Raw genomic sequence first — 12220 nt, 5'->3', positions numbered from 1 at the left:
GCAACATATATTTTAAATCACTTATAAAATATTTAGATATAATGCTTTTTCACTCAAATTTTATAACAATTTAATTCAAATTATCAGTGCCTTCATCATCATTCAAGTCACTTTTATTGTCAACTTGCTCAATTTGCAGATCATGTCATCCTACGTATGTCTGAATTGTTTGAGGACAGTTGTTTTTTCCTTTTTAAATTCATGCTATGCTTGCATATTCCTGATATCCACAATATAACCTCTTTCTGTTGCTTTTTTTTTTCCTCTGTTGCTTTTAATATTTATTTATTTATTTGGTTGCACCGGGTCTTAGTTGCAGCTCCAGGGCTCCTTAGTTGCGGCAGGCGGGCTCCTAAGTTGTGGCATGCATGTGGGATCTAGCTCCCTGATCAGGGATCGAACCCCGGCCCCCTGCATTGGGAGCACAGAGTCTTATCCACTGCGCCACCAGGGAAGTCCCTCTGTTGCTTTTAAAACGCTTATTAGTAACAATGTCTAACACTTAAAACTGTGAGGTCCTAACCCCAGAATAATTAATTAAATCTGTGTTAAATTTTTTTCCTTTTCTTTTTTTCTTTTTGCCACACTGCCCGGCTTGCAGCTTGCAGGGATCCTAAGTTACCTGACCAAGGATTTAACCCAGGCCACAGCAGTGAAAGTGCCAAGTCCTAACCAATGGACCACTAGGAAATTCCCTCTTTTGTCTTTTTAAGTGATTCCATCCAGTGACCTCTATACGCTTGCAGAACTAGCACTGACTGAAGTTATCTCAGGCTGCATCCTCCCAAGCAATACTTTGATTCAAAACAAAATATCATATATAAAAAAAATCAGACATTGTGGACTATAATAGGAGACTTTGTAAGAACACAAAATATAAGGCAACTTCCTTTCTGAGGAATTATTTTGAGAGGAAAAACAGTACCTTATATTCAGGTATATAAGGTATTTATTAATTTAATAAATATTTAATGAGCACTGCTTGTGTGCTAGGCACTGTGCTAGGAACTGGAAAGACAGTGAGCTTAGAATCTCACAGGGAAGACAGTCATTAAATGTATAATGCCACAGTTAATTAATTATGATCATTTAAGTACTATGAGGGATAAGTTTAGATAGCTACAAGATGAATAACTGGGGAACCTAGGTCTGTGGGGTTAAGAGTCTCCTATACCATGCTGTTTATGTACAGTGCAGCAGTAATTCGTGTGCCCAGTCAGTCTGGGTTTCAATCTTGACTCAAACCTTGAGTCGGTTATTTAACCTCATTTTCCTCATTTATAAAGTGGAACTAACAATAGTATCTACCTTATGAAGTTATAGTGAGGATTAAATGAGTTAATACACTTAGAACAATGATGGCACTCAGTACCTGCTCAATAAATGTTAGCTATTGTTACCATTTCAGCTGAAACCTGAAAGACAAGCCAAGAGGAAGGGAAGAAGGAAGAAACTCTAAGCAGAGAGCAACATGTGCAAAAGTCCAGAGGCATAAGGTTGCCTGGCCTATTCTAGAACTGAAAGGCCAATGTTTCTTAGCATAGAAAGCTAAGGCGGATTCACTTTGTTATAAAGCAGAAACTAACACACCATTGTAAAGCAATTATACTCCAATAAAGATATTTTTTAAAAAAAGAAAGCTAAGGGGAAAGAGATACCGTGAGATGTGAGGTAAGGCTGGGAAGGTAGGCTGAGATCAATTATGCAAGGCCTTGTAGGCCAGGATAAGGAGTCTGAACTTTATCCTCCGAGTCAGAGAAAAGTTGAAAGGTTTTACAAAAGGGAGTAACAAGCTTAGATTTGCAACTTCAAAGGCGGTCTCTGGCTACAGCATAGAGAACTGGTTGGAGGGAGGCCAAAATAGATGAAAGGAAAACCAGTAAGGAGCCTACTCTGGTAATCTAGATTAGAGGCTTGCCGCTTAGACTAGGGAAGTGGCACAGAAGAGAGAAGGAAGCTGGATGATTGAAGAAACAGAAGACAGAACCAACAAGGCTTAGTGTATGCAAGGTAGGGTGAGGGGGCATGGAGGGAGAGGCCCTAAACAGTATATAAATATTTGAGGAAGAAATGAATGAATTTCTGTGTTCCTGCCATACTGTTTTACCACATGAAATGTCTTCCTTCTACTCCATCCTTCCAGGCAAAATTCCTTCTCATTTCCTCCACAAAACTGTCTGAATGATCTTAGCCCCTTCTTTCTGGAAGTGTTCTAGAATTTTGGAGCTGAACTTCTTTTTTGGCCTTAAGAAGCAGCATGTGGAACTTCCGCGACGAGGGATTGAACCCGTGCCCCCTGCATTGGAAGTGCGGAGTCTTAACCACTGGACCACCAGGGAAGTCTCAGAACTGAACATTCTTGAGAAATACATTGAGGGCTGTTGAGAGAACTTAGAAATTGTCTGAAGATGGAGATCATGTTTTAGTCAACTTTCTATCCCACCCACTCCCATATACCTAACACTTGTAGAAATCCACCCATTTATAGAACTTTTCCTCTGAATACATGAGTGGTTCAAGCATAAACAGCCTATGCTAACATAAAGCTCTGTGACCCATAAAGCATTATACAGATGTGGGAGCTTTCACAACCATTTTCTTCTCGGGTCTTCACAGAATTCCTATAAAATGGGTACTATTGTAGAGGAAATAAGCTCATAACTAAAGTGACATGCCCAGGGCTTCCCTGGTGGTGCAGTAGTTAAAAATCTGCCTGCCAAGGACAGGAATAAAGACACAGACGTAGAGAATGGACTTGAGGACACAGGGAGGGGGAAGGGTAAGCTGGGACGAAGTGAGAGAGTGGCTCAGAACTCAGAGCTCAGAAATATTTCCAATTCAGTGTCTATTCTCCAAAGTGAGGCAGGACTATGTCCCATTTTAGCAGGAAGTGGCAAGAGCCATCGTCACCCAGTTTCCTGAATTAAAAATGAACAGGACTCTGAGGGGCTCAGGAATACAAATCCTTTCTGTGTCCCCTGTTTCTTGTTTATAGGATATAGACTTCATTCAGCCTCCTTGACCTTCCCGGAATTCCAAAGGGCAGATTCAAACAGTTGCTAATCAGGAAAGGGAGGGGATGCAAAAACAGGGGAGAAACAGTCAAATGGTGGTGCAGCCTTGGGCAGGGTCCTGGTTCCTCCTCAAGGAGTATGCATAACTCTATCTTTGAGTTCTTCTGCAGAACCGGGACCCCACCCAGGTGGAGGATGGTAACTTCAGGCTGAGTGCAAGATTCCTAGAGCACCGTCCTGTTACCTCACCTCCAACCAATGAGAAGAACCCTGTAGCCCTCACCGCAAATTTTGCCTTCCTTTTCTGGGCCCAGCGATGACCATCCTGTTAGGCCTCCTGTTTGGCCCGTCTGTTTCAACTGTTTACAAGGTTCATCTCCAACAGGGTCCAACAGTTTCAGGCTAAATTTAGCTAAATTTGTTACTACGAGGGTGAATGCTGGTTTCGGGCACAGAATTTAGATCAATTTAGATCAGGTGGCAAGAGACTTCTACTCTACTAGGCAGGACTACGCCCACTCTCAGCAGAAAGTAGTTACAGAAGAAAGAGACCTCCTCCCCAATTCCCAAGAAGTATCTTGACTATGAAGTCTCTCAGGGGGCAGTTGTTAGGGGAACCACTGACTGAAACCACCCTCCCTGGCTAGGCAAGATAGTAACCACTTGCATGAGTTATCTTACAACAGGAGGTCCTGGTAAAGAACGTGGGTGGAACTAATGAGCTAGAATTCAGGAAAGGTCAAAAGGAGAGAGGAGACGCCAGTCCATATGTCTTACCAACCTCCCAGAATCCTTCTCGCTCGAATCCAGCTTGGCTGAGCAATGCCTGCACCACCGGGAAGGACCCTGAGTCACAGTGATTGGCCAGGGACAACCCGGAAACTAACCCCATCACCATAAAACCTGAGACTGTGAGCCACCACGTGGCAGAGCAATTCTCTTGGGTTCCCTTACCCTGCTGCTCTCCACCGGGGTGCTCCTTCCCAATAAAGTCTCTTGCTTTGTCAGCACAGTGTGTCTCCTTGGACAGTTCATTTCCGAGTGTTAGACAAGAGCCCACTCTCCCCCTTCCTGCAATACCACTTCTGGGAAACCTTCCCAGTTTCAGGTATTAATTAATGTAGTCAAACATGTTTATTGAGCAACTACTAGGTGCCAGGCATGACACCTAGCGGTGGGGGTAAGGTACAGCAGTGAACAAGGCAAGAAGGTGCTTGGCCTCAGTCTGGTTCAGGGAGCCGGTCAAAGGAAACAAATGTATAAATGATGTGGTAAGTGCTATAAAGAAAATACACAGGGTGATGGGAGAAAATGTACGTCCCTCTGGTCGGAGAGAGCCTCTCAGAAAAGTGACATTAAGGTTGAGACCCGAGCTTGGTCTTCAGGAGGCACTTACCTTAAGACATTATTCCCACAGACCTACTTTGAAAAACGCCTACAAAAGGAAAGAGCGGACTTGGTCCACAGAGGGGCGGCTCCCAGACATCCAACCTTAGCTGCAAACTTTGACCGGCACTAGAGGGCGCCGCGGGCCCTCCCAACCCCCATGAGGCACCGTGGACACAGGCCCTGCCTAACTGACCTCCGGCACCTCCCGCGCCAAGGCCCCGAAGTCCGCATACGGACAGAGAGCAAGGGAGGCGGCGCTAGGAAGCCCGGAGGCCCTAGAGCATCGCGAGGGGTCACGAGGCCCTCAAAGAGAGGACATTCTCAGGATCACAACACAACGAAGGGCAGATACTCTCTCGCTTCCTCCGGGACAGCCGGTTTCCGGCGCCTCTAAACCAGGAAGTGCTGGCGGCGTCCAATCGTGGCCCTCCTTCCGAACTTAGCCTTAAGCGTCCGCTCCTCGCCCGGGCAGCGCGAGGCGAACGGTCTATGGTTACCAATCAGCTCTCAGGAAAGGCGCATGCGTTGTCAAACGAACGCAACGTACGGGAACTTTGACCTGAAGACGACTTACTCTCGTCTGCCCCTCCCTCGCTGCGAAGATGGCGGTCTCCAGAGTGTGCTGGGCTCGGGCTGCTTTGTGGGGTTCGGCGGGGCCCCCTGGACCTTATGTCGCCCGGAGGCTGCAGTTTGTTCGCTCTGGCCTGGCCTGGGGGGCCCCTCGGTGAGGGACTTGGAGAGAGAAAAGCATTTTTGACGTTCAGGCTCTTCCAGTGTCTCAATTTTGTTTGCATGCTGTCTCTTAATTCTCAGGGCTCCACGCCCCGGCCCCTGGATTTTTATTCTGCCGCTCAGAATTCGCACCGGGATCCCTGCTAGAGACCTGGCTTCGTGACCCTCTCAATTCTCAGTGCCCCATGTTGTCTGAATTCCCCACGTGTCCTGAGCCTCCCTTTTTCGGCTCAGATTTTACTGCTACTTATCTGGATCTCACCTCTCTGGCTTTAGCCTGCTGCTCAGATTGTCCCTCAGGCCTTCGCTCTCTCCAGACTCACCACTTCCCCGACATCCATTCTTGCCTGGCCTCTCATCTGCCCTATCTGTTTTTCTCAGTCTGACTGTTTATCTCTCCATGATCTCAAGATCTTCTTTGGATTTCAGAAGTTTCAGGTCTTAGCATACATTCTCTGAAGCAGATGTTTTACATTATGGACCCCAGGCGTGAAGGGGCTTCCAGGGCTGGTTCCCAGATAGTCTCTTTCATCTTCCTTGTAGGTCTTCAAAGCTTCACCTTTCTCCAAAGGCAGATGTGAAGAGCTTGATCTCTTATGTGGTGACCAAGACAAAAGTGATTAATGGGAAATACCATCGTTTCTTGGGTCGTCATTTCCCCCGCTTCTATGTCCTGTATACAATCTTCATGAAAGGTAAAGACAAAACTAAAATAAAAATCCATTGAATCAGCTCTTGGGCAGTGTCAGAGAGTTAGAATAAGTAAGGTCACTTGCAGGCTCTGCGATGGGAGTGTAAGCTGGTATGTCTTCTGTTTCATAAATGCTTGAGCATTAAACTATTTCTTATAAGTTAGCCTTTCTTGATGTTTCTAGAAAAGTATGTTGAGAAAGAACTTCTGACAACACCCAGGAGGATTATAGGTATTTTTGCACTTTTCTTAACCACACATCTGACTATAGTAGAAATTATTTGTCGTGCGCAAGGGCAGAGATCTATAGCTGCACAGACCTGCCCTGTGATTTACCAGTTGACTTGGCTTGTAAGAAAATGTGGTCTAATGTTTGTCACAGATCTCTCCTGGGTAGCACGTTGTGGAAATAGCACTACACGTACTTGGTTTCTGAATGTTTCGGTTCAAATCAGAGCTCTGCTAGTTACTAGGAGATGGTACAGTGTCAAGTGTCCACTCTGGAGCCAGACTGCCTGGGTTCAAATCCCAACTAGTCACTAGCTGGGTGATTGGACTTGTTACTTAAGCTCTCTGTTCTTTGATTTTCTCATCTGTAAAATGAGGGTAGTAATAGAACCTACCTATTGACTGCATGGCTATGAAGATTAAATAAATCCATACATGTAAAGTTCTTAGAACCTGATTCATAGTAAGTGCTCAGTAAGTGTAGCTATAACTATTATACTCTATACTTTTTTTTATCATAACACCAATTATAGTAAACTCCCACATTGTCAGCTCTGAATATTATCATAATTATTACTAGCTTCGTGGACTTGCAAAAGCTGTAAAGTGGAGATAAGAATGGCTGCTTTGTCTGCTTCCCGATTTATAACTAGAATCAAATGAAAAAAAGAGTCTGAAAGCATTTTGGTTGTTTGTGTTTAAGCCTTTTATTATAGAAAATTACAAACATAACACAGAAGTAGAGTAATACAATGAACTTCCATATTCTCAACCTCACTTCAACAATTATTGACTCACGGCCACCAGTCTTATATCATTTATACGTTGGCTTTCTCCTGTATTATTTTGAAGCTAACCTAGACATTATACTATTTCATTCATAAATAGGAAAGCATTTTTATAAACTAAAGTTCTAGATCACTGTAAGGATTATCTTGGAATGAAGAGAAAATGCAATCTTAGAAATATGTTGAATTCCAGTAATTATAAAAGTGTTCTAGAAAGGAGATAAGGTAATATCTGGTTGAGATATACAAAGGGTTAATTGAGCAAGACTTCCTGAGGTTAAAGGGCTTTGAATTTTTATTTTGAAAAGGGAGTGAAAAAAAAAAAAAGGGAGTGAACCAGAAGAGGGAGACCATTCCCTGGTAGATCACAGAACGCCAGCTTGGCAGGAAGAGAGGTGATATGCTGGGGGCAGGGGGGTGGAAGGGGGCAGAGGGGAGAAGGATAAGAAACGAAATATAGGTCAGCCTCACAAGAGTTTCAAGTGACCTAGTTTAAAGCTTTGATTTAGAGTAGCATTGGGGAGGGAGGGACAAGTGTGTGTTGTGGGTGAACATGGAACAAAAGGCTGTGGTAATCAGATTGGGATAACATCACACTCTGTCCTCTACTTTAATGAGGTAGGATTGCAGATGTTATGGGCTGATGCCAAAAAGGCTAGAAGAATAAAGACAAATATGTGGAAGCACAATATAAAGTTTCATCAACTTTCATACCGGGAGATGGAGCATTTGAGACAGGTATGCGCCAAGGGCAGATATCCAGAAGTTCACGGTGATATAATTAAAGTTAACCCAGATCTCAAGTCTTTTCATTCCTATTTTCTTCACCACTGACCAAGCTGTTGCCCCTTGCCATGAGATCAGATCATTTGTCAGAATCAGTTCATTCAGAGTTGTGAGCCTCCATAGCAGAGCTCCGTAGAGTTTCTGGAACATTTTCTGAATAAAAGTTGTGAACAGTAAAGTCCAGTTCGTTTCTGAACATATAAAAATCTGCAAGGAAGGATCCAAAGGCAGCAGGAAAGTAGTATTTGGTGGTAACTTGATGGTAGTTTTGAAGCTGAGAGTAAGAATCTAGGACCATTCTGCAGATCAGGAAGAATTTACTTAGGGATTTGGTATACTGTCAGGCCCTGTACTAGACGTTGTTTGGGATACAAAAGTAAACAGATCAGGGCTCCTGTCCTTAAGGAACTTACCAACTAGAGGTAGATAGAAATAACCTTGATCCTTACCTGGGCTCTAATAGAAGATTACTGCACGGTGGGGTGGAGGGATTGTCCATTGTACTAAAAACTTACTTGGGTTAAAACTGCATCTGTGTTTATTTCTGCTTAGTTCCGTCGAGACGTCACCAAGTGTCTTTTCCTAGGTATTCTTTCCATTCCACCCTTTGCCAACTACCTGGTCTTCTTGCTAATGTGAGTACAGAGTTCTGTCTCTCCAGCATACTGAAGATATGTAGATTTTTTTAAATTACAAATTAAGAACTTTCCATTTCAGAAGTTAGGCAGAGGTTATCAAACTTCTGCTCCAATTTTCTCATTAGCCCAAGGTTCATAAAAGCCACCTGGGTTACTGCGACGGCTGTAGGAGTAGGTGGCCTGGCTTCTCCCTGTCTCTTAGCTGCTCCTGTGTGATGTGAAATAAGATAATGATCTTTTCTATCATCCCTAGAGGCAGCAACCCACTCTCGTAGAGGCATAGCAACTTGGGACAAATTTTTTTCTTCAGGAGAAAAATGCATTTCATATTCTGATAATGCAAATCTTTATTACTTTACCTTATATCTGAAGATGACAGTTTTAAACTATGACCTTGCATGTTGTTCTAGTTATCTATTGTTGTATAACAAACAACCTCAAAGCTTAATAGCTTAAAACAACCACCATTTTCATGATTTTATGGGGCAGGAATTTGGGCAGGGCTCAGGTGGGTGAAAGATTTTTCTCCCGTGTCCCTCAGTGATAGTTAAAACTGGTGAATGGACTAGTCTGGACAGTCTAAGGTCACTCTTAGGTCTGGTGCCTTAGCCGGGAAGGCTTTGGAAGACTGGAACTGTCAACTAGGGTGCCTGCATATGGCCTCTGTAATGTGGTGGCTTCAGGGCAGCGGGACTTCTTACATGGCAGCTTAGGGCTCCAAGAATGAGTGTTCCAGCAAATAAGAATCTGCATGGGGCTTCCCTGGTGGCACAGTGGTTAAGAATCCACCTGCCAATGCAGGGGACACGGGTTCGAGCCCTGGTCTGGGAAGATCCCACATGCCGCTGAGCAACTAAGCCCGTGCGCCACAACTACTGAGCCTGCGCTCTAGAGCCTGCGAGCCACAACTACCGAGCCCATACACTGCAACTACTGAATCCCGTGCACCTAGAGCCCTTGCTCCACAACAAGAGAAGCCACTGCAATGAGAAGCCCGCACACCACAACGAAGAGTAGCCCCTGCTCGCCGCAACTAGAGAAAGCCCACGCTCAGCAACGAAGACCCAACACAGCCAAAAATAAAATCAATCAATTAATTAATTAATTATTTTTAAAAAGTTTCAAGAAACTTAAAAAAAAAAAAGAGAATCTGCATGGCCTTTTATAACCTAGCCTTGGAAGTCACAAAGACTTCTGCTCTATTCTGTTGGTTGATGCACTCACCCAGATTTTAAAAACCAGAGGCACAGACCTCACTTCTCAATAAGAGGAGTGCCAGGGAATTTGTGACCATGTTTTAAAACCACCGCCTGTATAGAGAAATGAATTAGAGGAATTCCATTTTGTATACACATAGGGACTGGGAACAGTTTGAGGTTGTCAACATCACATACAAAGTCCAGCTCTGTCTGCAGCTCTGTCCAAAATATGTTCATCACATGCTTTGATTCAAAAGGAGTCATTTATCTGATCGCTGCGTGCAAGGCTATTCCTTTTACATAACCTCAGTAACGTTGCTTGAAATTGGTCTTCAGTGTATCTTTAAACCTTGGTCTGACACTCATTTACAGGAAAGAACAGTAAGGTAGGGAAATAGTGTTTCCATCTCTTCCTCCTAGCATTCATGTCTGCTAAATGCTTTCTTAGCTCACTTTGAAAGATGCCAGTTTCAGCAAGTGACTTTGTGATTCCTTTTCTTTTCAGGTACCTGTTTCCTAGGCAACTGCTGATCCAACATTTCTGGACCCCAAAGCAACAAATTGATTTCTTAGATATCTATCATGCTCTCCGGAAGCAGTCCCACCCAGAAATTCTTTGTTATTTAGAAAAGGTTATCCCTCTCATTTCTGATTCAGGACTCCGGTGGCATATGACAGAATTGTGTACCAAGGTATTCCTCCAATTAACCCTTCCTGCAAACCAGGAATCTTGTTAGATCCAGCGTGCACTAAAACTGGGTAAGAAGGCTAGTCTGGACCTTCCTAACATCTACCCATCTCTTACCTCTCCCAAGATGCAGCGTGGTACCCACCCAGCAATACATGATATCCTGGCTCTGAGAGAGTGTTTCTCTAACCATCCTTTGGGCATGAACCAGCTCCATGCTTTGCAGATGGTGAGCACTTTGAGGCTTTCTCTATTCCATGGCCTCACCTTGCTTCAGGTCTTACTTGCAGTAACACCGAGTTGACTTTCTCCCCCTATATTGTGTCACAGAAAGCCTTGAGTCGAGCAATGCTTCTCACACCTTATCTGCCTCCTGTCTTGTTGAGATACCGTTTAAAGACTCATACCAGTGTGATTCACCAACTGGACAAGGCTTTGGCAAAGCTGGGGATTGGTCAGCTGACTGCCCAGGAGGTGAAGTCGGTAAGCGCTTGATTGCAATACCAACCTGCAGTCCTTGGTGGGCTTTTGAGCTCACGGGGCTGGGAGCTTCCAAGGAGCTCCTTGTCTTGCTTGTTACAGCAGAGCCCAGGCTCTTTATTCTCTCACCTCATTTCTATGTCTTTTTTTCTGAGTGAACTTAACTAGTGGGAAGGAATTGCCCACAATAATTTTGGTTTATGTATGTTTCCTTCTGGCCCTTCAAAAAGCAAGGACACTACACTTTAGATCTATTGTTTTAGATTGTATAGGCCTTTTTGCTTCTCATCCTGTCCATCAGAGTTCATATTGCCATGGTGAAAGGTTTCTTGTGGGGATGAGGTTTTAACTTATTTAAAGGGGATTTGGGATTCTCTGTGGGTTTATACTTCCTTGGCATACTTGCTCTGTGATAATTAAGGATTGTTTCTCTTCTGAGCGATCTAGGCTTGTTATCTTCGTGGCCTGAATTCCACCCATATTGCTGAAGAGAGGTGTCGAACTTGGCTGGGAGAATGGCTGCAGCTTTCCTGCAGCCTGAAAGGTGAGACAGATGCCTGTGGTTATGCCACTAAAATCCAAGTCATTTTTGTATTTTATTCTGAGGTTTTATTTGGGAGTTAATTATTAAGTAGCGTGAGACCCTTATCTAATATATATGTCTAATTGAAAGGGCGCAAACTCACTTGCCTACAGGGGCTAGGCAGGTAATGAAGTAGACTGTGCAAGACAAGAGGGAGGACTAGGGATTGTGGAAGCCTGAGCGTGAAGCAGGGTTGCCCAACCTTGACACTACTGATGCTTTGCTGTGGAGGCTGTCATGTGCATTATAAGAAGATACAGCAGGCATCCCTGGCCTCTATCCACTAGATGCCAGTAGCACCCCCTCACCCAGTTCTGACAACCAGAAATGTCTCCAGACCTTGCCATGTAACTCGGGGAGAAGCACCAGTCCCAAGGCATTCAAATTCAGAATGAAAACACTCAGTTGCCTAAACAAAAAGTATCTGCGGGTGGGTATTAGGCCTATGGGTCTCCTGTTTGGAACCTTTGGCTAGGCCTCAATATCTTCTAAGCCTCTGAACATCAGGGTAGGCCTACTAATCTCCCTGGGGCTGAGAAATGTCCCTCGAGGACCAGCTTCTACCGGAAAATTCCGAAGGGTGACAGTGGGGTTTAGTACCATTACCATCTCTGAATTTTCTACTGCCATCACATGAGAATTAAGTAGATATAGTTATTTGGTGGAAGGAAAGAAAGTGTACATGTAGGGACTGGAATGAAGCAGGGGGACTTTGAGGACAGTGGCCTCTTAATGTCACACCTCCCTGCACTTGGCTTCCTGCCTCTGGTGTCAAGCCCTGCTTGACAAGGTAGCTGGAAGGCAAACTCTTCCCTGGCCAAACCTTTAACGTTGATGTTGTTTTCAGAAGCTGAGCTGTCCCTCTTGCTACACAATGTGGTCCTGCTTTCCATCAACTACACTGGGACAAGGCGCTGAGCCGACAAGGAGCGGGTGGCATTGTCCTGCATGCAGTCACATAGTCCAGCAGCGTGGGACCAAACAGCACTTGTCAGCAAAGAGTG

The 12220-nt window shown here is 44.4% G+C and overlaps 1 protein-coding gene across 3 annotated transcripts; it reads left to right on the top strand.

Annotated features, from left to right (window-relative positions):
* The first annotated feature begins 4972 nt into the window (after positions 1-4972).
* Positions 4973-12220, top strand: LETMD1 (LETM1 domain containing 1). 3 transcript variants are annotated; one of them, XM_061204410.1, is made up of 9 exons: positions 4973-5127; positions 5679-5830; positions 7465-7580; positions 8181-8263; positions 9971-10157; positions 10281-10382; positions 10484-10636; positions 11081-11177; positions 12064-12220. In XM_061204410.1, the coding sequence occupies exons 1-9, from the start codon at positions 5006-5008 to the stop codon at positions 12132-12134; spliced, it is 1083 nt and encodes a 360-aa protein (XP_061060393.1). In that variant the 5' UTR covers positions 4973-5005; the 3' UTR covers positions 12135-12220. The 3 variants fall into 3 exon arrangements, with proteins under 3 accessions (XP_061060393.1, XP_061060395.1, XP_061060394.1); XM_061204412.1 differs by lacking the exons at positions 7465-7580; positions 9971-10157; XM_061204411.1 differs by lacking the exons at positions 5679-5830; positions 7465-7580; positions 8181-8263.

Source organism: Eubalaena glacialis, chromosome 11 (genome assembly GCF_028564815.1).
Source record: "Eubalaena glacialis isolate mEubGla1 chromosome 11, mEubGla1.1.hap2.+ XY, whole genome shotgun sequence".
NCBI classification, from domain to species: Eukaryota; Metazoa; Chordata; class Mammalia; order Artiodactyla; family Balaenidae; genus Eubalaena; species Eubalaena glacialis.
The sequence above is the reverse complement of the archived record's forward strand: the minus strand, read 5'-3'. Positions and strand labels throughout refer to the sequence as shown.

Bases quoted from the DNA above. Each gene is read 5' to 3' on its own strand.
- LETMD1 (XM_061204410.1), top strand. From the start codon at position 5,006: ATGGCGGTCTCCAGAGTGTGCTGGGCTCGGGCTGCTTTGTGGGGTTCG. The intron at 8,264-9,970 runs GTGAGTACAGAG...TTTTCTTTTCAG, and splicing joins TACCTGGTCTTCTTGCTAAT to GTACCTGTTTCCTAGGCAAC. The intron at 11,178-12,063 runs GTGAGACAGATG...TGTTGTTTTCAG, and splicing joins GCTTTCCTGCAGCCTGAAAG to AAGCTGAGCTGTCCCTCTTG.